Source organism: Phyllobates terribilis, unplaced genomic scaffold (genome assembly GCF_046119375.1).
Source record: "Phyllobates terribilis strain yellow unplaced genomic scaffold, ASM4611937v1 Scaffold_2__4_contigs__length_985480577, whole genome shotgun sequence".
Taxonomy (NCBI): Eukaryota; Metazoa; Chordata; class Amphibia; order Anura; family Dendrobatidae; genus Phyllobates; species Phyllobates terribilis.
The window spans coordinates 400,886,132-400,911,303 of NW_027362762.1; the positions used below are offsets into that span (position 1 = coordinate 400,886,132).

Sequence of the window (25,172 nt, forward strand, 5' to 3'; positions counted from 1 at the left end):
CAGTCCTAAGAAAGATCAGGACAGACGAAGCCAGAATGATCCTCATATGCCCCTTTTGGCCCAAGTGGCCATGGTTCTCTTGTCTCCGCAGGATGTCAATATCAGACCCCTGGATCCTTCCGGAAATCCGGGACCTTCTTACTCAGGGTCCGGTTTCCCATCCTCCAGCCCCAAATCTCCATTTAACGGCATGGAATTTTAAAGGGCACTGTTAACCAGTAAAGGGTTTTCTTCAAATTTAGTAAACACTCTACTATGTAGCAGAAAGCCCGTTACCACCCGCATCTATGCTATAACTTGGAGAAAGTTCATGTCCTTTGCAGAATTCAAACTAGAGGATGGGATCCCTATTGGGAAGATACTAGAGTTTCTACAGCGGGGTTTAGAACGGGGTCTAACCACTAGTACTTTGAAGGTAAAAGTTTCGGCTTTAGGAGCCTTATTTGCGTTTGATATAGCAGCTAATTATTGGGTAGCACGGTTTATAAAGGCCTCTTTCAGATGTAGACCTCTCATTAAATCCAAACCCTCTCCCTGGGATTTAAACCTGGTCTTAAATGCCTTGACTAACCCCCCCTTCGAACCTCTAGATTCAGCCACCCATAAAATTATTCTTCTTAAAACAGCCCTGTTAGTGGCCCTAACTTCAGCCAGAAGAGTAAGTGACATACAGGCCTTTTCTATATCCCCACCATTTACCCAAATTATGGATGATAGAATTGTATTAAAGCCTGATCCGGCTTTTCTTCCAAAAGTAGTCTCACGGTTTCATAGAACTCAAGAGGTAAATCTTCCAACCTTTTGTTTCCCCCTAAAAATCAGAAAGAGGAGAAACTACATAAATTAGATGTTAGAAGGTGCCTGCTTAAGTATCTGGAGGTTTCACACCGTTTTAGGAAAGATAGTTCCCTATTTATATGCCATCAGGGGACTAGAAGGGGTTGTAAAGCTTCAAAATCTACAATTGCGAGGTGGATTAGAGAGGCCATCTCCCTCGCCTACTCCTCGGGGGATAGGGAAGTACCGGAAGGGTTAAGAGCACACTCCACCAGAGCAGTAGCAACTTCCTGGGCCGAGAAGACGGGGGTTTCCATTGAAGACATGTGTAAGGCTGTCACCTGGTCTTCTCCCTCCACCTTCTATAGACATTATAGATTGGATTTGGGTGACTCTTCTGATCTCACCTTTGGGAGATGGGTGCTCCAAGCTGTGGTCCCTCCCTAATCGCCTTCGTCTCTGTAATTCTCTCGTGGTGCTGTCATGGGAGTACGAATAAAGCCTTAGTTACTTACCGCTAATGGGATTTTTCGGAGCCCATGACAGCACCCTTATATTCCCTCCCTACCTTCGGGGGAAGTTACTTAGAGTAATTGGCTTAAAATGAATTTGTTTTGTTATTAACCTTGGCGGTCCTTTCATGCTCTGTTAACTAAACTGAGGCGGGAGAGAGGTGCCGCCCTTTTTAACCTGTAGGTTTCCTGTCCATGATGGGCGGATCCTCTCTCTCGTGGTGCTGTCATGGGCTCCGAAAAATCCCGTTACCGGTAAGTAACTAAGGCTTTTTCCTCTATAGTCCTCCACTTTCTAGTAACCCCTCAAATCCCTGCACCTAGTAAGGAACTCTTCATCTCTCCCTCCATCCTCCCCATTCATCTCACCTCCTCCTCAGAATTATTCCTCAACATTCAATCCTGGATCTACAAACACAGAGAGCCACCTCATGCTCTCTCTTGCTCCCACCTGCTAACACTTTCTCTGCTCCTCCTCACTGCTGGAGATATCTCTCCAAATCCTGGTCCTCCTCGCCATATCCCCACAGTTACTTCTACCTACTATCCATGACCTTCCACAAACTGTTGGAACCCTTCTAACCTCATACACATCCAACTAATCCCCACTTCCTCAGTTGCACTAATAGGAGCTCTATGGAACGCTCGCTCCGTCTGCAACAAACTTTCCTATATCCACGACCTTTTCATTACTAGCAAACTTTCCTTCCTCGCCATCACCGAAACCTGGCTCACCCCCTCTGACACAGCCTCCCCAGCTGCACTTTCGTATGCCGGATTCCACCTTTCCCACACCCCCCGCCCCAACGGCAAACATGGTGGAGGCGTAGGTTTTCTCCTGTCAGATACCTGCGCTTTCACCCAAATCCCACTGCCACCCTCTGTTACACTCCCCTCTTTTGAGGTGCACTGCGCGCGCATCTATTCCCCCTCTGACCTCCAACTGGCCATCATTTACCGACCCCTAGGGCTAGCCACTACTTTCTTAGACTACTTCACCACCTGGCTGCTTCACTTCCTTTCCACTGACATCCCCACTATCATAATGGGTGACTTCAACATCCCCATTGACACTTCCCACTCGTCTGTCTCTAAGTTCCTATCCCTCACTTCCTCCTACGGCCTTACTCAATGGTCTTCTGCAGCTACTCATAAAGATGGCCACACACTGGACCTCATCTTCACCCGCCTCTGTTCCCTATCTAACCTCTCTAACTCACCTCTCCCTCTCTCTGACCATAACCTCCTCACATTCTCTACCCTCTCCTCTCCAGGTGCACAATCCCCACTCCACAAACTTACACACGCTCGCAGAAACCTCTAACACCTTGACCTACACTCATTCTCTGAATCCCTCCTCCCTCTTACAGACATAAATTCCTTACACAATGCAGTTGTTGCTGCCGCTTTATATAACACCACAATAGCTGCAGCTCTCGACTCGATCACCCCTCTCACACATACCAAAGCTCGCACAATCAACAGGCAACCCTGGCACACCAAACGTACTAAAGAACTGTGACGGGCCTCCAGGGTTGCGGAGCGGAGATGGAAAAGGTCTCACTCCATCGAGCACTCAAACAATCACTCACTATTTTCAAGTCCACACTCACTACAGCAAAACAAACCTACTTCTCATCTCTCATATCCTCCCTGTCTCACAACTCTAAACAGCTATTTAACACTTTCTATTCTCTCCTTCGTCCCCCAGCACCTCCTCCCTCTTCTCTCATCTCAGCCGAAGACTTTGCCTCATTCTTCAAGCAGAAGATTGACACCATCAGACAAAGCTTTTGCCTAAAGTCTGCACAACCCCTCCTCATATCTACTCAACCTTCCTCCTCCAAACCCCACTTCTCCACCATTACAGGTCAAGTCACCTCTTTACTCTCCAAATCACACCTCACCACCTGCGAACTTGACCCAATCCCATCTCATCTCTAACCTTACAACAGTCTTCATCCCAACCCTAACCCACCTCTTCAACCTGTCACTAACAACCGGTGTCTTCCCCTCATGTTTCAAACATGCCTCAATCACACCCATCCTCGAAAAGCCCTCCCTTGACCCATCCTCTCTGACTAGCTACCGCCCCATATCACTTCTCCCCTATGCCTCAAAACTACTAGAACAACATGTCCACCTTGAACTGTCCTCCCACCTCTCCTCCTGTTCCCTCTTCGACCGCCTACAATCTGGCTTCCGACCGCATCACTCGACTGAAACTGCCCTGAACAAAGTCACCAACGACCTACTAACCGCCAAATCCAAGCGACACTACTCCATCCTCCTCCTTCTGGACCTGTCATCTGCCTTCGACACAGTCGACCATTCCCTCTTACTACAAATTCTCTCATCTCTTGGCATCACGGACTTGGCCCTATCTTGGATCTCCTCATACTTAACAGACAGGACATTCAGCGTCTCCCACTCACGCACCACCTCCTCATCTTGCCCCCTATCTGTCAGTGTCCCCCAAGGTTCAGTTCTAGGACCTCTGCTCTTCTCCATCTACACCTTTAGCCTGGGACAGCTCATAGAGTCTCACGGCTTTCAGTATCACCTCTATGCTGATGACACACAGATCTATCTCTATGGACCCAATATCTCTTCCCTACTAACCAAAATCCCACAATGTCTGTCCGCCATCTCATCCTTCTTCTCTGCCAGATTTCTAAAACTCAACATGGATAAAACAGAGTTCATCATCTTTCCACCCTCTCATTCATATCCCCCATCTTACCTATCCATCAACGTCAATGGCTGTTCACTCTTCCCAGTCCCACAAGCTCGCTGCCTTGGGGTAACCCTGGACTCTGATCTCTCCTTCAAACCACATATCCAAGCCCTTTCCACTTCCTGCTGACTCCAACTCAAAAATATCTCCCGGATCCGTGCATTCCTCAGCAAAGACTCTGCAAAAACACTAGTGCATGCCCTCATCATCTCCCGCCTTGACTACTGCAACCTCCTGCTCTGTGGCCTCCCTTCCAACACTCTTGCGCCTCTCCAATCTATCCTAAACTCTGCTGCTCGACTAATCCACCTGTCACCCCGCTATTCCCCGGCCTCTCCCCTCTGTCAATCCCTTCACTGGCTCCCCATTGCATAGAGACTCCAGTTCAAAACCCTAACCATGGCATACAAAGCCATCCACAACCTGTCTCCTCCATACATCTGTGACCTAGTCTCCCGGTACTTACCTGCACGCAACCTCCGATCCTCACAAGATCTCCTTCTCTACTCCCCTCTTATCTCCTCTTCCCACAATCGCATACAAGATTTCTCCCGCGCATCCCCCCTACTCTGGAACTCTCTACCCCAACACATCAGACTCTCGCCTACCATGGAAGCCTTCAAAAGAAACCTGAAGACCTACCTCTTCCGACAAGCCTACAACCTGCAGTAACCACCGCCCCACCACATTACTGCATGACCTCCTCTACCCCCACCTACTGTATCCTCACTCATCCCTTGTAGACTGTGAGCCCTCGCGGGCAGGTTCCTCTCTCCTCCTGTACAAGTCGCTGACTCGTTTTGTTAAGATTATGTAAATGTTTTTGCTATGTATATCCCTATCACATGTAAAGCGCCATGGAATAAATGGCGCTATAACAATAAATAATAATAATAATAATAATAATGGCTCTCACTGTGGTTCACTTGAGTCCCAAAGCTTTAGAAATGGCTTTAGAACCTTTTCCAGACTGATAGATCTCAATTACTTTGTTTCTCATTTGTTGCGGAATTTCTTTGGATTGCAGCATGATGTTTAGAATTTGAGGATCTTTTGCTCTACTTCACTTTGTCAGGCAGGTCCTATTTAAGTGATTTCTTGATTGAGAACAGATGTGGCAGTAATCAGGTCTGTGTGTGGCTAGAGAAATTGAACTCAGCTTCCCAAAGATGTGATAAACCACAGTTAATTTATGTTTTAAGGGGGGTCAATCACTTTTTCACACAGGGCTCTTTAAGTTTGGATTTTGTTTACCGTAATAAAAAAAGACATTCATTTAAAAACTGCATTTTGTGTTAACTTGTGTTATCTTTGTCTAATATTTACATTTTTTGCTGTGATCTGAAACATTTAAGTGTGACAAGCATGCAAAAGATTAAGAAATAGGGAAGGGGGCAAACACTTTTTCACACCACTGTCTATGTCTGTAAGTAAAGATTGGATTTTTTTGTAACCTATTGAAAAATCATTGCTTTTAGACACTACCTGTGAAATAGTTTGCAATCACCATAGTAAATGAGCCAAACGTCAACTCTTTGCTCAATGGTAGCATGTTAGACTAGTCAAGAAAGTCAAGCTTAGCCAACAATAACTCACTCTGCTATAACTGACACATTTTCGATATGTGTCTGTTTTTTCTCTTGTTTTGCAGTCCTTTGAAGTCGCAATGTTATACCTTGAAGAATAAGCAAAATAATAATTTAGAATTTGAATGATGCTTTAATTATCTTATTTTATAAAATGTTACAAATAACTAGTGATGAGCGAGCATGTTCTGTTAACCCTATCGGCGAGCATGCTCGGGTGCTCGCTGAGTATCTTCAGCGTGCTCGACTGTTATGTTTGAGTCACTCAGTGCTCATGATTTGCGACTGTTTGACAGCTTTAATACATGTGAGGAATGCCTAAGAAACAGGCATTCCTCAAATTTATTAAAGCTGTCAAACAGTTGCAAATCATGCGCACGAAGTGACTCAAATATAACACTCGAGCACGCTGAAGATACTCGGAAAACACCAGAGCATGCTCGTAAATCTCGAGTAACGAGCATGCTCGCTCATCACTGCAAATAACCATTAAAATAAGTTTTTTTACTATTTTTTTATACTGAATGGTAATGTCATATTGGTGACACACTGGCAATCTCATGCAACATAAATAAAAAATAAAAATGTCTTATTCCAACATAGCTGAAGGGATCATATTTGTGAGTTAGCATCCCCCAGTAATATCAGCTGGCAACAAGGGGATTCGGCAATTCACCAGGATAATTGTTACAAATGATTAGAGACTACAAACTATATATTAAATAATGCTGCATTCATGTGTCCTTTTCTCTTCCTGCTATACTATACGTGGATTACAGGGGTTGTCATGGACTTTTACATTGCTAAACTATCCTTAGGATGGATTATCGATATATGCTGTTTGCAACTCCCGTACGCCACTGTGGAAGCTGCAAACAGCTACTTATTGGAGGTGATGGATCCCTAGCAATCTGATATTGATGACCTATCCAATCAGTGTTTAAGTCCTTGACAACCTTTTTAATCAACAGACAGTAATACATGAAGAAGAAAGGACACATGACGTTAGGATTGCTGCAGGAACTAAGTTGTGACATCCAAGAAAGGATTCTATCCAGTTAGAGATGATCGGATTAGGAAAAATTAGAATTTGCCTGTTTGTGCGTTTTTTCCCAGGAAATTAGATTCGAGAAGTCCCAGTTGAGCTTGAGATACTTGGTGAGTAGCGGAGGGGCTGGAAAGGTGAGCGATAAGGTAAGTATAAGGATTGGATTTTTTTTTTACCTTTTGACGGCACTTTATGGTTCCAAAAAGGTTTGTTTGTAATAAGAACCCATAAAGACACATATTGTAGGTCTACATAGGTGGTTTAGAGAAGTCTGATTAAGTGATTGGAAACATTCTCTGGGCAAAAAAATATTGTTTAGTGTTTCCATCCCAACTCTGGGACCAGGACCCAATCCCACCCCACAACGTGTTGCAGCCAGCAAGGTGCAACGTTTTACCCAAATACTTTTTTGTCCTTTTATCTAGAATTAGAATTTTCTTCCACTTCTTTACGTGTGTTTAGTTAGACATTAGATACAGCATAAAAACTGTTGTGAATGTTTTATGGTTTGGTTGGTGCTTTGTTCATTTTATTTTACAACACAAATTTCCCTTTGTGTTAGATGCACCCTTCTTCAGACTTTATTGTTGTGTGATACTACAGGGTGGGCCATTTATATGGATGCACCTAAATTAAATGGGAATGGTTGGTATTATCAACTTCCTGTTTGTGGCACATTAGTATATGTGGAGGGGAAAAACTTTTCCAGATGGGTGGTGACCATGGTGGCCATTTTGAAGTTGGCCATTTTGGATCAAACTTATTGAGAATTTCATAAGAAAAACAATGGTGTGCTTAGTTTTAATGTAACTTTATTCTTTCATGATTTTTTTACAAGTTTATGACCACTTATAAAATGTGCTCAAAGTGCTGCCCATTGTGTTGGATTGTCAATGCAACCCTCTTCTCCCACTCTTGACACACTGATAGCAACACCGCAGAAGAAATGCTAGCACAGGCTTCCAGTATCCGTTGTTTCAGATGCTGCACATCTCGTATCTTCACAGCATAGACAATTACCTTCAGATGACCCCAAAGATAAAAGTCTAAGGGGGTCAGATCGGGAAACCCTGGGGGCCATTCAACTGGCCCACGACGACCAATCCACTTTCCAAGAAACAGCTCATGCAGGAATGCTCGGACCTGACACCCATAAGGTGGTGGTGCACCATCTTGTTGGAAAAACTCAGGGAACGTGCCATCTTCAGTGCATAAAGAGGGCAACACATCATCATGTAGCAATTTCAGATATCCAGTGGCATTGAAGTTTCCATTGATGAAGAATGGCCCCACTATCTTTGTACCCCATATACCACACCATACCATCAAGATACGAGATGTGCAACGGATACTGGAAGCCTGTGCTAGCATTTCTTCTGCGGTGTTGCTATCAGTGTGTCAAGAGTGGGAGAAGAGGGTTGCATTGACAATCCAACACAATGGGCAGCACTTTGAACACATTTTATAAGTGGTCATAAACTTGTAAAAAAAATCATGAAAGAATAAGGTTATATTAAAACCAAGCACACCATTGTTTTTCTTATGAAATTCTCAATAAGTTTGTGTCACATGACCCTCTTCCCATTGAAAAAAATAAAGTTGGATCCAAAATGGCCGACTTCAAAATGGCCACCATGGTCACCACCCATCTGGAAAAGTTTTCTCCCTCCCATATACTAATGTGCCACAAACAGGAAGTTGATATCACCAACCATTCCCATTTAATTTATGTGCATCCATATAAATGGCCCACCCTGTATATTTCAGTTTGGTTGAGACAGTAGCACAATTGCATTGACGTAAATGGAAGTTGAGCTTTAACACTTGGGGTGGGCAACTCAACCTAAGACAAACTCTGAATTTTCAACTTTTTCCCGGAGTGTTAACTTACTTCTTGAAAGTTGAGTTCTACACAAGCAAACCATAACAAAGCTGATGATGGCTATGACAAGGATAATGCCTCCAAAAACCAAGAGCCAGAAATACTGCCTGTACCATTCCATTAGTTTTCACACCTGTGGGAGAAGAAAATTTAGATAAAGAAATGCAGACTATGCACACTATACTACAGTTTTTAGCCTGGGTACATTAGTTAATGCTCAGAAACAACTGCATGATCTGTAAGTGATATTTTTTCTTAACAATAAACACATAGCTACATTTATATACTTTTGTATATTTGAAACTTAATATTCAAAAAAATCTGTACAGCTGTCCTTAATCCCTTCATGACCTTGCGATTTTCTGTTTTTCGAGCTTTCGTTTTTTCCTCCCCTTATTTCAAGAGCCATAACTTTTTTATTTTTGCATCCCCATAGCCGTATGAAGGCTTGTTTTTTGCAAGGCGAGTTGTACTTTTGAATGACACCATTCATTTTATCATGTGATGCACTGGAAAATGGGGAAAAAATTCCAAGTGCGTTGAAATTGCAAAAAAAGTGCAATTTCAAAATTTTTTTTTTCTTTTTATTTACCATGTTCACTATATGGTAAAACTGATCTGAACATATGATTCTCCAGGTCAGTAAGAGTACGCAGATATCAAACATGTATAGTTTTTATTTAAGTGGTGAAAAGAAATTCGAAAATTTGTAAGAATTTTTTTTTCACATTTATCTTTTTCCGAGACTTGTAAAGTTTTAATTTTTCTTGATATGGGGCTGTAAGAAGGCTTATTTTTTTGTGCCCTGAGCTGTCGTTTTTATTGATACCATTTTGGTTTATATACAATTTTTGATCGCCTTTTACTGCATTTTATTGCAATGTTGCCGCAGTCAAAAAAACTTAATTCTGGCGTTTTGATTTTTTTATTCTTACATCGCATACCTATTGTATTATTATTATTTTTTTTTTTGATAGCTTGGACTTTTATGAATGCAGCGATACCAAATATGTGTCTTTTTTATGATTTTATTTTTAAAGGGGCAAAAGTGGAGTGATTTGAACCTTTGTGTTTTTTTATTTTTTGTTTCATATATTTAGGCTAAGTGCCCACAATGCAGAAATGCTCCGGATTTTTCCTGAGCGTTTCTGCATCTCCCTGGCAGAAAAAACGAATGCGGATTTTACATGCGTTTTTCCTGCCAGTGACATGCGGATGTGAAGCGTTCTTCACATGCATTTCCGCATGCGGGTTGTCAAGCGCTTTCCAAGCGATTTTAGCATCACTTGGAAAGTGCTTGACAACTTGGTCACACTATATAAATCCATGCAACCGACATGGATTTTATATAGTGTGACCAAGTTAGTTAAAAAAGAATAAAAATGTTAAAAAAAAAAAACATATACTCACCTTCCGATGGCCCCTGGTCTCATTATCCGATGTGTCCGGTCTTCCCGGTGTCTCGCGGTTGTGTAAAAGGACCTTCCATGACGTAATTTAGTCATGTGACAGGTCACGCAACCGCCGACGTCAGCGGCAGGTCCTTTTAGACCATCGCGAGCTGCCGGGGAGCCAGGACGCATCGCTATGGAGACCGGGGGCCATCAGAAAGTGAGTATAATGTATATTTTTAGTTTTAATTCTTTTTTTTTTTTTTTACAGGTACCATGGTACCCGGGTCTGGAGGAGAGTCTCCTCTTCTCCAGACCTGGGTACCATCTGCACATTGAATCGCTTAATATCCGCATGTGCGCATGTAGTGATTCGGATATTAAACGATTCAATGCAAGTTAATGGCGGCGAAAACGCCGCGATTACGCAAAATATTTGGTAGTGCTGCGGATTTTTCCGCAATGATAATCTGCAGCGGAAATTTCCGCAGCATGTGCACAGCACATGTGGATTATCATTGGGGAACATGGCAGGCCTTCTACCAAGCGTTTTTTAAGCGTTTCTGCAGCGGAATTGCCGCTGCGGAAACGCTTGAAAAACGCATAGTGGGCACACAGCCTTAATGACTTTTTTTTCTCTAATTTTTAACTATCACTGTTGGGGGACTTGAAGCTACGATTGTCTGATCACTTGTGTTATACATAGCAGTGTATTAGCGCAGCTATGTGTAGCAAAAATCACCATCTCCTATGATGTAGGATCATAATGACAGGCAAGGGGGGTCTTCTGCAGACCCCCGGCTGTCATGGCAACCCATTAGCGCCCACTGATCACGTGACCGGGGCGCCGATGGGTGCGATGAATGACGCACTTCCAGCTGGCACATGTTAAATCCCTCCATGAGTGATTGACAGCAGGATCTAACTGGTTAACAACTTCAAGCGGAGCACCACTCCACCAGCGGCTGTTAAAGGCACATGATGGCTAATCAAATCAGTCTTAATGTGCGGGGAAAGATGTGGGATAGGCTTGCTAGCCCGCATCAAAGGCAGGGACACGACCTTTGAGGTAAATTTACATCAAACGTTGTTAAGGATTTAAAGTGGCTTAATAGAGAATTTGATCAAAATGTCCACCGTCATACATTTCAAGCTACATGGCATCCTAGCCATGTCTCAGGACGGGGTTGCAGCCTGATAGAATACTGCTCTAGACGTTTGTCTGGACTTTCTGGCTGAGAAGCAGCATCGTGATCAAACATAACTGATTTACTCACTCAGCCGCAAATCATGACTGAAGCACTAGAAAAAAAAAATGTCAGCAGAACTGGATTCTTTTTCTCCTGCTTCAGTCCTGTTACATGTTCATTTCTAAACTTTTTATGCTGAGCCAACCTGAGAGGTTTACAGTAGGGTGCAGAGACTGACCGAGCACAGTGGATGCTAAGTGGCAACCATAGACACCCTGATTGATTGTGGTATCTAGAGACCTAAATGGCCACTATTAGTACTAGCCCCTATTGTGACACTGCAGCAGAATTTCAGCTGTATTGTTGAGAAGGCTCCCACTGCTGATGGGGTTCAGCTCCTGAGCCTGCTCCATCTCTGAACCCTAAATGTATGGTCCTTTGCTAGCAGCACTTTACATGTTTGGTGGATGTTGACTAGGGGTTAAAAAGGGCTTATCATTACAAGTGGGTTAGAACTTATGTGTAGCACTTTGACACCAAGCAAGGCTCCCAGCTGAATGATGGCCAGTGATGGACAAATACAATACAGGGTTAATTTGAAACAGATATATTCAGTTTTAGCAGCAAAGCAGTTATAGTCTCTGGTGCAGGTACTAGCTCAATGGCTACACAACAGACCTGATATAGTTTTGGTGGTTACATGTCAATACTAAGGCACATAGCTTGGTGTTTACACAGAAACAGGAACAGTCTCTTAGCTTGATAGTTCTACTTCTACATACTATACTTTGACACTGAATCATCAAGGTTGGTGTTTTTCACACCATTCTTGATGATTATGGGGTAACTTAGAGAAACCTACAATATGTAGTGGAACATATGTAGCACCCTGAGGATTCGGCTGCTACAGGAGTATTGCACCTCAACCCAGAGGTGTGATATTCCACTCCCGGGTAAGGAAGGAGTGTGGAACTGAGCTCAGATAGACTGCATGCACTACATACATCCCATTCCAGAGGAGCAGGCCGACGGCACTCCCACTTAGAAATGTGCAGGTGCGACCGAGCCTGTTCCTGGCTGGAGTGGGAGGGGGGAGGAACATCCCATGTAGTGTAGGGGCAGAAAGGGGGAGCAGTCTGGGTAGTGATAGGAGCTCATTGGGTGCTGGTCACCTGAGCTCACACATAGAGGGTGTATATAAGGTGGGCACCAACAAAGATCAGGGTCAGACGCAGAGAGGAAGTCAGATGCAGAGGACAAGCCTGCAGCAAGAGAGAGAAAGAAACAACAGCCCTGGAGAGAGAGTGGAGTGCAGAAAGACCCAGAGGGGGACAAAGAAGGGACCCAAGAACCCAAATAAGAACACCGGGTGAGGAGTCAGCAGAAGGGTACCGGAACCCAAGCTGGTGGGGGCAAAGACATTCCCCAGCCAGAGACCGGAGACCGTGGGCAGTGTCTGTCACGGTCACCCACTACATTCACCCTGAAGGCACACCACATGGAGGGTCAGGGAACCTTAGGCCAAAGGTTGCCCAACAGAAGGCCCGAGGGAGCTGGATTTAGGTGAATCACTGGTGGGGACGGCTGAAGAAAGGACAGAGGGAGAGCTCAGGGCCACGCTCCGGACTTGTTTGGGGGTTGGCTGGATCCAGGACCTGGTGGACGCAGCACGGCTCGGGAGGTCACTTGGAGCTAGAGTGACCAGGAACATCTGCAGTAAGTAAAGACCCTTAACTGCACAACCCGAGTCTGTCATCATTACCGGCTGCACCGCACCACCACAACCCCCATCCTCTGCGCCTGTCCCCTCTGAGGCTATACCCCTCCCGTTGGGGGTTATCCCACCAAGCTGCGCACCCACCATCAGCCTCAGCGGACCCTGCAGCAGCGGCGGCCACAGTGACCGCATCACAACGGGTGGCGTAGTCGACACAACGAACTTTAATAACATCAGTAAGGACTGCCACATAACACTGAGCTTGACGCCCTGGGCACGGGACCGGGTCACAGCCGCTCGGAGACTACAACCCCCCATCTGATCCGGTGCCGGGTATTCCCCTCAAAAAGGAATATGTCCCAGGGGGCGCGTCAACTTTGGCGTAGTCGGCAGGATTACGTGCCCGCAACACCCGGGTACTGCGTGCCTGAAGAAAAGTGCAAGTTTACCTCAGAAAGAAGACTCCTGCCGGTTCCGGAGGGTCCACGCCATCGGACTCCATCACCAGTCGTTTCCCGCCGATTGTCCGCCATTTCCAGCTTGTTCCCGCCATCTGCAGAGTTTCCCGCCACTGGGCGACGCTTCCCGCCAAAACCGCAGATTTCCCGCCTTGGAAGAGCAGCGGACGCCATTATGGGCGTGCCAAAGGAGGGCAAGAGGCCACCTCCCATCGTGGGCCAGGACAGAAAATGGCGCCAAAAGTGGAAACCGCCCCCACCAACAGAGACTGTGATGCTGGAGGTGTCTGTCAGCGTGAAAGAACTCCCCCTGGAGCTGACAGTCACCGAGTTGCCCCGGGACCGCCCTCGAAGTGGGAGGAGACGAAAGAGAAGAGAAAAGATGGGTGTCGCTTGGAGCAGTCTAGAACGAGCGCACCCGGAGGCAAGGTGTCTAGAGCGAGAGCACCCGGAGTCGAGGAGAGAAAGAGTAGACCCGGGAATGGAGCGGCAGCAGAGCAGCACCGGCCCGCTGGCCAGGAGCCTGCTGGAGGAAGAAGGAGGAGAGCAGAGCAGCACCGACCCGATGGTCAGGAGCCTGCTGGAGTCAACAACCCCGCTAGGCTTAGCGGAGATCCTGGCGCAGCTTCCCCGAGACCGGGAGTGCGCGCGGAGTGCCCTGGAGGGCCTCGCGGGAAGGATGGCCCGAGTGCAGAGGGAGATCCTGGCGGAGTGGGGCCGGGAGATGGCCCAGCAAGCTGGAACCCGTCCACGGAGCCCGCTCCCTTGGAAGAAGACATCGACTGCCTCTGCGGATGACGCGGGAGGACCCAAGGCCGGAGACGGCGCAGAAGAGGGAGCGAGACGCATGGCAGCAGGTAAGGGGGACGCCTATACCCCAAACCGGAAGACCGCTTACCTGCCCCAGCTCCCCGTCGCAGAGCCCGAAGGTCCCCCGGCCGTACCCGAGACCGCCATGACACCGCCACCGACTAGGCCCCGACCGGAAGCCGCCGTCGCGACCCCGGTGACGTCACGCGTCGTGACCCGGAGCGTGGCGAAGAAGGAGGAGCCTCCGGCCTGGTCGCAGGGCCTAGCGTTTCCGGGCGCCGCATCCCCAGCAGAGCCATCTACCTCCGCGGAGCCTCCGGCCTGGTCGCAAGGCCAGGTAGCCCAGGGCGCCGCCGTCCTAACAGTTCCATTTACCTTCCAGATGCCCCCGGCCTGGCCGCAAGGCCTGGGCAACCTGGGTGCCCCCACCATCGCGCCCGCACCCGCAACACCAAGGGTGCCATATCTGGGAGAGGACCCCTTCAGCCAGCTAACGTGGCCGGACGGGCGGCCTTTCATCTGGCCCAAAGAATTCTTGGAACTGGAGCGACAAAAGAAGTTGGGGCCCTTGTGTGAGCCCCTAATCCCGGCTCCGAAGCCCGTGACTCGGGTCTCGCCTCCACTCGAGGAAGCCCAGTTCGTGTGGGACCCCACGGGAGAAGATTTGATGGGGTTCACCGGAGAGACTCGGGCAGCTGCAGCAGAGCGTACCGAGTGTTGCCGTCAACAGCTGGCAGAGTTCAAGAGAGAGCGGGAGGAGAGGCGGGCCAGAGAGCAATGGGCCCAGACCCGCAGCGCGGAGCAAAAGAGTCGGACCAGAAGGGACCCCTATGCAGCAGATCGTCCCCGTACCATCGGGACGGTAATAAAGTTTAATGCGCAGCATGGGTGGGGCTTCATAAAGGACCGGAACACCATGGGTGACGTCTTCGTTACCCGACGGGATGTCGAGTCTCACCTGCCAGAGGGTCACAAAGGCCGTGACCTCTACGTCGGTGACGAGGTAACGTTCACCCGGCACAAGTGTGCCAAGGGACCTTATGCCCTCCACGTGCACCGCCTGACGGAGGAGGAGTTGCGGTGTAGGGAGGAGGAGCCAGAAGACCCGGACGGGTTCAAGGCTAGAAGGTACTATGACTGAAATAGTACAAAGGACTGTATATAGTTACCTGTCGGGGTACCGAAGTAACCGTGGCTGCTTTAAAGTTTAGTCCCCGTTGGGACCAGTGAACTGTTTACCTGTGTGACCCCTTCCATACCAGGCTGAGGACTGTGAGCAGCCATCCCTTTCCCTTTACCTGGCCGGGGACTGAGAACGGCCAAAATTTCCCTGTACATAGTTGCGCTTCCTAAGGCGCCCCCTACCGGTTTTATATGAGAAACTGTTTTTCAAAAGACTGTCGCACTTTACCTGGTCACGAGTTGCACGGTGACCAGAGGAGGAAGAAAGAAAAAGACGACGAGAAAGTTTTATATATATATGTTTTATGTGTTTTATATGTTTATAAAAATTTGTATGTTTTGGTGTTTTATGTCTTGCAGCCCGAGGACGTGCTGTGATTTACCAGGGGGGAATGTAGCACCCTGAGGATTCGGCTGCTACAGGAGTATTGCACCTCAACCCAGAGGTGTGATATTCCACTCCCGGGTAAGGAAGGAGTGTGGAACTGAGCTCAGATAGACTGCATGCACTACATACATCCCATTCCAGAGGAGCAGGCCGACGGCACTCCCACTTAGAAATGTGCAGGTGCGACCGAGCCTGTTCCTGGCTGGAGTGGGAGGGGGGAGGAACATCCCATGTAGTGTAGGGGCAGAAAGGGGGAGCAGTCTGGGTAGTGATAGGAGCTCATTGGGTGCTGGTCACCTGAGCTCACACATAGAGGGTGTATATAAGGTGGGCACCAACAAAGATCAGGGTCAGACGCAGAGAGGAAGTCAGATGCAGAGGACAAGCCTGCAGCAAGAGAGAGAAAGAAACAACAGCCCTGGAGAGAGAGTGGAGTGCAGAAAGACCCAGAGGGGGACAAAGAAGGGACCCAAGAACCCAAATAAGAACACCGGGTGAGGAGTCAGCAGAAGGGTACCGGAACCCAAGCTGGTGGGGGCAAAGACATTCCCCAGCCAGAGACCGGAGACCGTGGGCAGTGTCTGTCACGGTCACCCACTACATTCACCCTGAAGGCACACCACATGGAGGGTCAGGGAACCTTAGGCCAAAGGTTGCCCAACAGAAGGCCCGAGGGAGCTGGATTTAGGTGAATCACTGGTGGGGACGGCTGAAGAAAGGACAGAGGGAGAGCTCAGGGCCACGCTCCGGACTTGTTTGGGGGTTGGCTGGATCCAGGACCTGGTGGACGCAGCACGGCTCGGGAGGTCACTTGGAGCTAGAGTGACCAGGAACATCTGCAGTAAGTAAAGACCCTTAACTGCACAACCCGAGTCTGTCATCATTACCGGCTGCACCGCACCACCACAACCCCCATCCTCTGCGCCTGTCCCCTCTGAGGCTATACCCCTCCCGTTGGGGGTTATCCCACCAAGCTGCGCACCCACCATCAGCCTCAGCGGACCCTGCAGCAGCGGCGGCCACAGTGACCGCATCACAACGGGTGGCGTAGTCGACACAACGAACTTTAATAACATCAGTAAGGACTGCCACATAACACTGAGCTTGACGCCCTGGGCACGGGACCGGGTCACAGCCGCTCGGAGACTACAACCCCCCATCTGATCCGGTGCCGGGTATTCCCCTCAAAAAGGAATATGTCCCAGGGGGCGCGTCACATACACTTTGGAAACAAGTGATCATTCGTGTACATCATGGACTTCTGCAAAACCTGGTAGAAAAGAGGCTACGTCGAATGATACATGTATTTTGCTAACAATCCCTGGGTAAGCTTGCACCTGTCTTTCTTCCATAGTTAAATGATGGACGATATATTGATTTAGCTCTTTATTCTATTACAGCTCTTTCTCCACCCATACTTACTCAGCTACAGCACTCTGGTAATGGTGTTTTCATTATTTTCTTTATCCCCTTTTTCTCTATATGCCTCTGGACCAGATATGCTACTTTAGTGTATAGATTCATTATCTTCTTTTACTCTCGGTATGACTATATGCATTTTCTGAGATGTGATGAACTAATCATTTTTTTACGTGTTGGATATATTGCCATTTGACTATATTGTAACTTTTTTTGACTTTGCTTCAATGTATTGATATACATATTATACTTTGTTTATAGTTCTGAAGAAGGCAAAAAATAGGCCAAAACGTTAACATATAATGGCAACAAACTGGATTGTTTTGCACAATAAAATTATTTTTTCTGCATGAAATCTTGGAGTGCCAAATCTATTTTTCTTACTTCTGCAAAACCTGGTACTGCCCAAGGTGACTGTCACACTGGTGGATCTTGGACTCACTGTGCTACCGGCTTTGGAGAGACTGGAGGGGCGTAATTAAGTGAACACCTGGGTTTTCACTAGAGCCCCTGATGGTGGGGTTAGACTTGAGCCATAGGTGGATGCCATGTCCCATTCCTGGACAGATCCTGGTACCACAGCAGCTGACCCCAAGGGACAGGATAGTAGATACGAACTTGGAGTCCAAGGCAGGATCAGTTCAGATGGAACCGACACTGGAACTGATACAGACAATGTGGGTCTCAAGCACAGATCATAGTCCGCAGGTGCGGTTTCAGGTTCAGGCACCCCCAAAGTGGTTTCAGGTTAAGGTACTGCAGGTGCTGCTTCAGGATCAGGTACCACCGGAGCAGTTTCAGGTTCAGGTGCCGCAGAAGCAGTTTCAGGTGTTCAGGTGCTGCAGGAGTGGTTTCAGGTTCAGGTGCCGCAGGTGTGGCTTCAGGATCAGGTACTGCTTCAGACAAGGCTGGTGCTGGTACAGGTAAACTGGACAGGTAGAGGGACCTAACAACAGAATAGCAGCTTGCAGACTAACTAAGAAAATTGTTGCTCAGGCACCTCCCAACATGTGGAGGTGCCTTAAAGGTGTTGTCCCATGAATGAAAGTTCATTTTGATCAATAGATCTTGGAATAATAATAAGTTCCATAATTGGATGTGTTTAATTGGGAACAGCCTGCATGTGGCATTATGTGGGGGGAACAGCCTGCATGGAACATTATATGGGGGGGAACAGCCTGCATGGGGCATTATGTGGGGGGAACAGCTTGCATGGAACATTATGTGGGGGCCAGTATTCTGTATGGAGCGTTATATGGGAGCCAATATCCTGTAGGGAGCGTTATATGGGGGCCAGTATCATGTATGGAGCATTTTATGGAGGCCAGTATTCTGTATGGAGCAATTCGCCGGTTTCTGAGCTATTGTGGAATTTACAATAGATATTGCTCATGTAATGTAAGAAGTGAAATCTTTGGCCTTGTACTATATATACAGTACAGACCAAAAGTTTAGACACACCTTCTCATTTAAAGATTTTTCTGTATTTTCTTGACTATGAAAATTGTACATTCACACTGAAGGCATCAAAACTATGAATTAACATATGTGGAATTATATACTTAAGAAAAAAGTGTAAAACAACTGAAAATATGTCTTATATTCTAGGTTCTTCAAAGTAGCCACCTTTTTCTTTGATGACTGCTTTGCACACTCTTGGCATTCTCTTGATGAGCTTCAAGAGGTAGTCACCGGAAATGTCATGAAAATACAGAAAAATCTTTAAATGAGAAGGCGTGCCCAAACTTTTGGTCTGTACTGTATATTTCTCTGCCATATCTGTGCATCATGAATCGTGGTATTGACAATCCCAGGGGATGGGGGATGACTCGGTTACCCGGGCCTTTAGCCTTAAGGAGGTCGCGGTGGTCGGCTCCCGGGCCCGTACTCTGGGGTCACTCTTTAAAAAGGTGTTGATCGATGTTAGTTTTATAAAAATGTTCGTGACGCCACCTATGGTTTCTGATGATATTCACCAGCGCTGCGCAGTCCACTGAGGCCGGTGATAAGGCAGCTAGATGGTATGGCTCCCCACAGGTGGAGCTGGGCCTCAGGGCAGTATAAGAACGGGGATGCAGGACAAGGAGACTCAGCCGAGTCGGAGCAAGAACAGGGACGGACACAAAAGTCACTTCAGTACCTTTTACTGATGGAAATTCAGGCACTCCCTGGAGCACTGTAGGGTGAAGGGTGTATGTCCGGATCCTCCCCAATGAGCAGGTTTTGGGCCTCATGGTTCTTGCTGCTGCGTAATAAGTTTCTGACCTGCCTGGAGCTAGGCCTAACTTTGTCTCTGTCCTGCGCTGGCTGACCTTGTGGTAGGGCCTTCTCTTGGAGTGCACGCTCCCGACCTACAGGGCCTATGTGTCTCCTGGCTCTGGTAAGTATCAGCACTTTAGCGATCCTGGGACCTGTAGTTCTCCAGGGATTCCGGTTTATCTTACTGGGTCGTGGAGATCCCGGCAAGCTTCGGACCTGGTGTCCGGTAACTACTTCTTCGGGGTGAGCTAATTAAGCTCCTCTGCCCCCTATGAGCTAACTCTCTACTCCTTCGCCTTCGGCCTACTCGGACCCTCAATAGGCTACTCACACTAACGGCAGCGGGCCGCGTTTCACCAATCTTATGGCGCCGGCACACCTAAAGCTCACCTCACTGAGCTGCACCGAGTCTCGATCTGGATAAGCTCCACTGCAGGATAGCAATTGCAGGAGCTGAACAGGCTTTTGTCCTCTGAGGTAACTCCTCTCAGGCTGTACTGGACTCACTGCTATACCAGAATAGACTAACTGCTCACACAGACTGTAGTCTCAAGACTCCAACTCCCAACTGACTAACTGCCAGGCTCCACCTTCCCTTTTATATCTCCCTAAGGAGCTCCCTCTGGTGGTCTGAGGTGGAAGGTGGAGATGTGTGAATGGTTATGGGGGCCGCTTGTGGAGGAGTCCTTCAATACACCCTTCTGGGATTTGTGATACCAAGCACAGCTGGGCTTCACATTCCCCACTAGTTAAACTCAGCACTCCCGGGCTGAAGTACATTTTATAAAAACAGTAACAATAGTAAAACACAAGCAGTACTAAAACATTCTTCCCTTTATGGGAGGCACGAATCTTAAACGTTGCATAACCATTACAGAGTGTCCTCAGAATCCAAGTCTCTGGTGGTGAAGGATGTCCATCTCACAAGTAGAGTACTTGGTGATTTGAGGCACCTGTCCTAAACCCTCTACGTAGGCCCTGGGGTGGCTGCAGGGCATGAAGATCCCGTGTTGGACCTCCACACGTGCCACTCCTGACAGGTTTTGCTTCTAAGGTCACCTAAAGGGCACTCCAGGGAGCGTAATTATATACAAAAGCAGTTTTTGGGCTGCACACAGTCCTCAGCCACGCAGTTCTTTGGTAAATAAAGAAGTAAATAGGCAAAGTGTCCATATCACTTAAATTGTTCAAAAATAAGCAAAACACAAAATAATGTACATTTGCATGGAAAATACACAATTATGCAGTACATTACAATTTAATACTCAATACCCCAGGGGTAACTATCTACACTCTCTGAAATTTTGCTACTTTACTCAGTGTACCTAGCAGGGGGTTTACCTCTCGTGCTGCGTACTGACCTGCGTAGTGCTGTGGTTGGTGGAGTGTCAGTATCTGTATCCTCAGTTACTCTATCAGTTCTACGTGTAACCATGTTGTAAAACTGCCTTAACCTCTCTCTTGGACTGGCAAGTCTACCATTGGCTGGGCCCTCTTGCTCTGCTTCTGCCGGGGATCCTTCATCCGGGGATACTTCTTGAGCTGGGTCTTCTGCAGCACTTACAGGTTCAACTTGCTGTGGAGGGTTTTCTGGCTGTGCATAGAATTGGAGTACTGGAATGATCACTGCACCTCCTATTTGAGGCCAATCAACTGGGAAGTCTCCAAGGTCAGTGTGTATCACCGCTTCTTTAGGTTCTTCCTGGATTGTGAGAGGCACTTTTTCTTGGGGTTTCAGTAATTCTGGACACAACTTTAAGTGGTCCCTTGACACTGTTGTAGATGTTTTTCCTCCATCTCGACTGATTATACAAGTCTTTTTGTTGTCAAATCTTGATGGTAATACAGTGTAGGGGTCTTTTTCCCACTGGTTGTCGAGTTTGTGGTTACGTCTTTTCCTTTTTTAGTACTGTTTCACCAGGTGTGAAAGGTTCTGCAGGTGCGTTTTTGTTGTAGTGCATTTCCTGCTTTTCTCTCACCCGAGTAAGACTGTCCTTGACACAAGCTTGTACCCTTCTGTACTGCTCTTGTCTGGTGGTGTCCCAGTCCTCAGTGGTCATATCAGCTTCAGGTTCAACAACACCAAGCTCCAAATCCATGGGCAGCTTTCCTGGTCTTGCCCGCATGAGATATGCCGGAGTGCAATTGGTGGAACTGACTGGTATATGATTGTACAGATCCACTGGGTCAGGTAGTAGGTCTGGCCACTGGTTTCTTTCCTCAAGTGGTATGGTCTTTAGCAGGTCGATGATGATGTTGTTCATCTTTTCACAGAGACCGTTTGTTTGTGGGTGGTAAGGTGTAGTTCTTATCTTTTTACACCAGTAGAGATGGCAGAACTCTTTGAACAATTCAGCCTCAAAGGCCGGGCCTTGGTCCGTCAGCACCTCCTCAGGATATCCATGGGGTCTGCAGAAGTACGCTTGGAACGTCTTTGCTGCTGTCTCTGCTGTCAGGTCTTTGACAGGGGCGACCACCAGGAAACGTGAGTAGTGATCTACCATGGTCAGAGCATAGGAGTACCCTGACCTGCTGGGGGAGAGCTTGACATGGTCCAGGGCCACAATCTCCAGGGGCCGAGTCATCTTGATGGGTTGCAGGGGTGCCTTCTGGCTGCTGAAGTCTTTCCTTCTTAGGCCGCAGGGTCCACAGTCCCGGCACCACCTTTCAATGGAGCTGCGCATTCCTACCCAGTAGAATCGACACTTCAGCAGGGTCTCTAGCTTTTTCCAGCCAAAGTGCCCCGCCTGATCGTGGTAAGCTTCTAATACCATCTGGATGTCTGTCTTCGGGACTACTATCTGCCATACCATCTCATGGGTTCTTGGATTAACGTACCTCCGGCACAGCTTCTCACGGTAGATAAACAGCTGGCTTCTCTCGTTCCACAGCTGCTTTGCTTGCAGAGACGCATCTTTCTCCAGGGAGGCACCTTCTTGGGTTATCAGCTGTTTGATGCGGCTGACAACCGGGTCGCTGTCCTGGGTCTCTTTCCAGCTATGGTGAGGAAGGGGGTTTAACGTCTTTTCACGCGGCTTCCTGGAGGCTCGTTGCTCATGGATCATCCCACTCCGGTGAAAGGCAGGTAGCTCTATCTCTTCCAGGTCATCCACTTCTTCTTCTGTGTCTGACTGGTGAGGCATTCTAGACAGGGCATCGGCGTTGGCATTCTTGCGGCCCACCCGGTATTTAATTGTAAATTGGTAGTTTGACAGCCAAGCCATCCATCGTTGTTCTAGAGCCCCCAACTTAGCTATTTCAAGATGGGTCAAGGGGTTGTTGGAAGCCAGATAGTGCATGAATCTTTCAGTGATGGCCCAGACTAAGGCCAGGAACTCCAACTTGAAGCTGCTATAGTACTCTGGGTTCCTCACAGTCAGACGGAGCTTCCTGCTTGCGTATGCGATGACTTTCTCTTGCCCATTTTGCTTCTGACTTAAGACAGCGCCCAGGCCTTCGTTGCTGGCATCCGTATACAGCAGGAATGGCAGGCTGTAGTCAGGGTAGGCTAGGATCTCATCACCTGTCAGGATCTCCTTCATCTCCTGAAACGACTCTGCTTGCTCCTTACCCCAGTGGAATGGAGGGTTTTTGCCTTTGGGGGACTGCCCTACCAGGAGGTCTTGCAGAGGATCTGCTTTCTTTTTGTAGTCCTTTACGAACCTCCGGTAGTATCCTACTAGTCCCAAGAACTGACGCACCTCCTTGAGGTTCTTTGGCTCCGGACACTTCTGGATGGCTGTGACTTTCTCCGGGTCTGGTGCTACCCCTTCTGGACTGACAATGTGTTCCAGGTACTGTACCTTCTTCTTGAGCAGGTGGCACTTTGAGGGCTTCAACTTCATCCCGTACCGGGACAGTGACTCAAATACCTCTGCCATTTGTTTCAAGTGGTCCTCGTACGTTCTGGAGTACACAATTACGTCATCCAGGTAAAGTAACACAGTCTCGAAGTTGCGGTGTCCCAGGCAGCACTCCATCAATCTCTGGAACGTTCGGGGGGCATTGCAGAGTCCAAACGGCATGCTGTTGAACTCGCAGAGTCCCATCGGGGTGGTGAAAGCCGTCTTCTCCCGATCCTCCTCAGCCACAGCTACTTGCCAGTATCCACTAGTGAGGTCAAGGGTAGAAAAGTAATTTGCAGACTTTAAGGCAGCTAGGGACTCCTCTATGCGTGGTAAAGGGTATGCATCTTTATGTGTAATGAGATTTACTTGACGGTAATCTACACACATTCTCATGCTCCCGTCCTTTTTCCTAACCAGCACTAGGGGAGCCGCCCAGGGACTACAACTATCCCTTATCACTCCCGCCTTCCTCATGTCATGCAGCATTTCTTTTGCCTTCTGGTAGTGAGTTGGGGGTATAGGCCTATAACGTTCTTTGATTGGGGAATGGTTGCCTGTGGGGATATGATGTTGAACCCCCTTAATCCTCCCGAAGTCTAGTGGATGTTTACTGAACACCTGCGAGTATTCTTGAACCACCCGGTGTACACCCTGTTTTTGATGGGCAGGAGTGGTGTCTGTCCCAACATGGAGCTGTTGACACCAATCCTCCACCTGGGTTGCAGGGTCATTATCCTCTACTTCGTCTGGTGAGGTTAAGTACTCCGCCTCATGGATACAGTTATTATTGACAGCATGTAGTTTAGCAACAGTGGCATAACGTGGCAGTTTGACCTCATCTTCCCCTAGGTTAAGAAGACGGACAGGCACCCTCCCATTACGTACATCTACCACTCCCCTGGCGGTTAAGAGCGTGGGTCTATGCTCGGAGCAAAGGGGTTCTACTACCGCCTGATAGCTCTGTCCTCTAAGACCTATGGCAGCTCTACACCAGATGAGCATTTCACTCATTGGGGGGATGACAATGGGTATGGGGTCTGTTACCCTCACGTTACCGATTTCACCATCTGTCAACTGTACTTGCTGTTGATACATCAGGACGCGGATCTCCTTCTGTAGCGCCCTCCTTTGTCTCGGTCTGGCAGTGTCAGCGATCTGTTGGAGTAAGAACACAACCTCTCCCAAACAGTTACCAACAATGTTAGTGCCAAGTACCATATATGGGTTGCTGTCATCAGGGTTAGTCTCCACTACAATTAGTCCCTGGTCCTTCAGCTCCACTCTCCCCACTTTTACAGTCACATTCTTAACCCCGAGTAGGTTAAGGGGGAGTCCATTTGAGGCATATACCAACAAATTTGGAGCTGGCGGACGTAGATCTTCCATGGACCAGTACCTCTTGTAGAGGACTTCAGGCATGATGGTTACCTGAGATTCTGTGTCCAGCAGGGCATGCGTCGGGATCCCGTCCAACACAATGGACAGGAAAGGTCTTCCTACGACGAACCTGTTGTACCAGTCTGATGGGCCTGGTGAATCTACTCCTGGGTGGCGGCCCTCAGACCCAGGGTTTTCTCGTTTAAAGGACACTTCTGGGCAAGGTGTCCGGTCTTGCGGCATCGGTAGCAGATTGGTTCCCTCGGCGGACGGCGCTGGTCACTGGTCCTTGGCGAGGGTGGTGTTGGCCTCCTCCTCCTCCGCATCCAGGGGACATCCTCAGGGCTGTCGGCTAGCAGGATCTTCCCTCCTTCCTCGGGCTCTGTCCGCAGCTGCAGGGCACTCAGCACGGTGGTCAGGGTCTTGCTCAACTGATGCACTTCAGAGCGCAGACTGTCCAGTTCTTTAGGGGACGTTGCTGGAACTTTAGCTTCAGCTGCCACTGGAGAAAAGGTGGGTGTTGCAGGCTCTGGGGTAGTCCCACCCTGGTAACGTTGGATGGCATTTGTTTCCAGGGGCTGCAGTCCTTTT

The 25,172-nt window shown here is 48.0% G+C and overlaps 1 protein-coding gene across 1 annotated transcript in view; it reads right to left on the reverse strand.

The window, feature by feature from the left end:
- The window catches only part of LOC141252567 (uncharacterized), a 116,923-nt gene that overhangs the window by 48,415 nt on the left and 43,336 nt on the right, over window positions 1-25,172 (reverse strand). The window contains exons 2-3 of the mRNA XM_073670532.1: window positions 8,552-8,675; window positions 5,623-5,701 (exon numbers count right to left, since the gene is read on the reverse strand). Coding sequence (XP_073526633.1) covers window positions 5,623-5,701; window positions 8,552-8,663 — 191 coding nt within the window. The 5' untranslated portion in view covers window positions 8,664-8,675. The remainder of the gene's footprint in view (window positions 1-5,622; window positions 5,702-8,551; window positions 8,676-25,172) is intronic.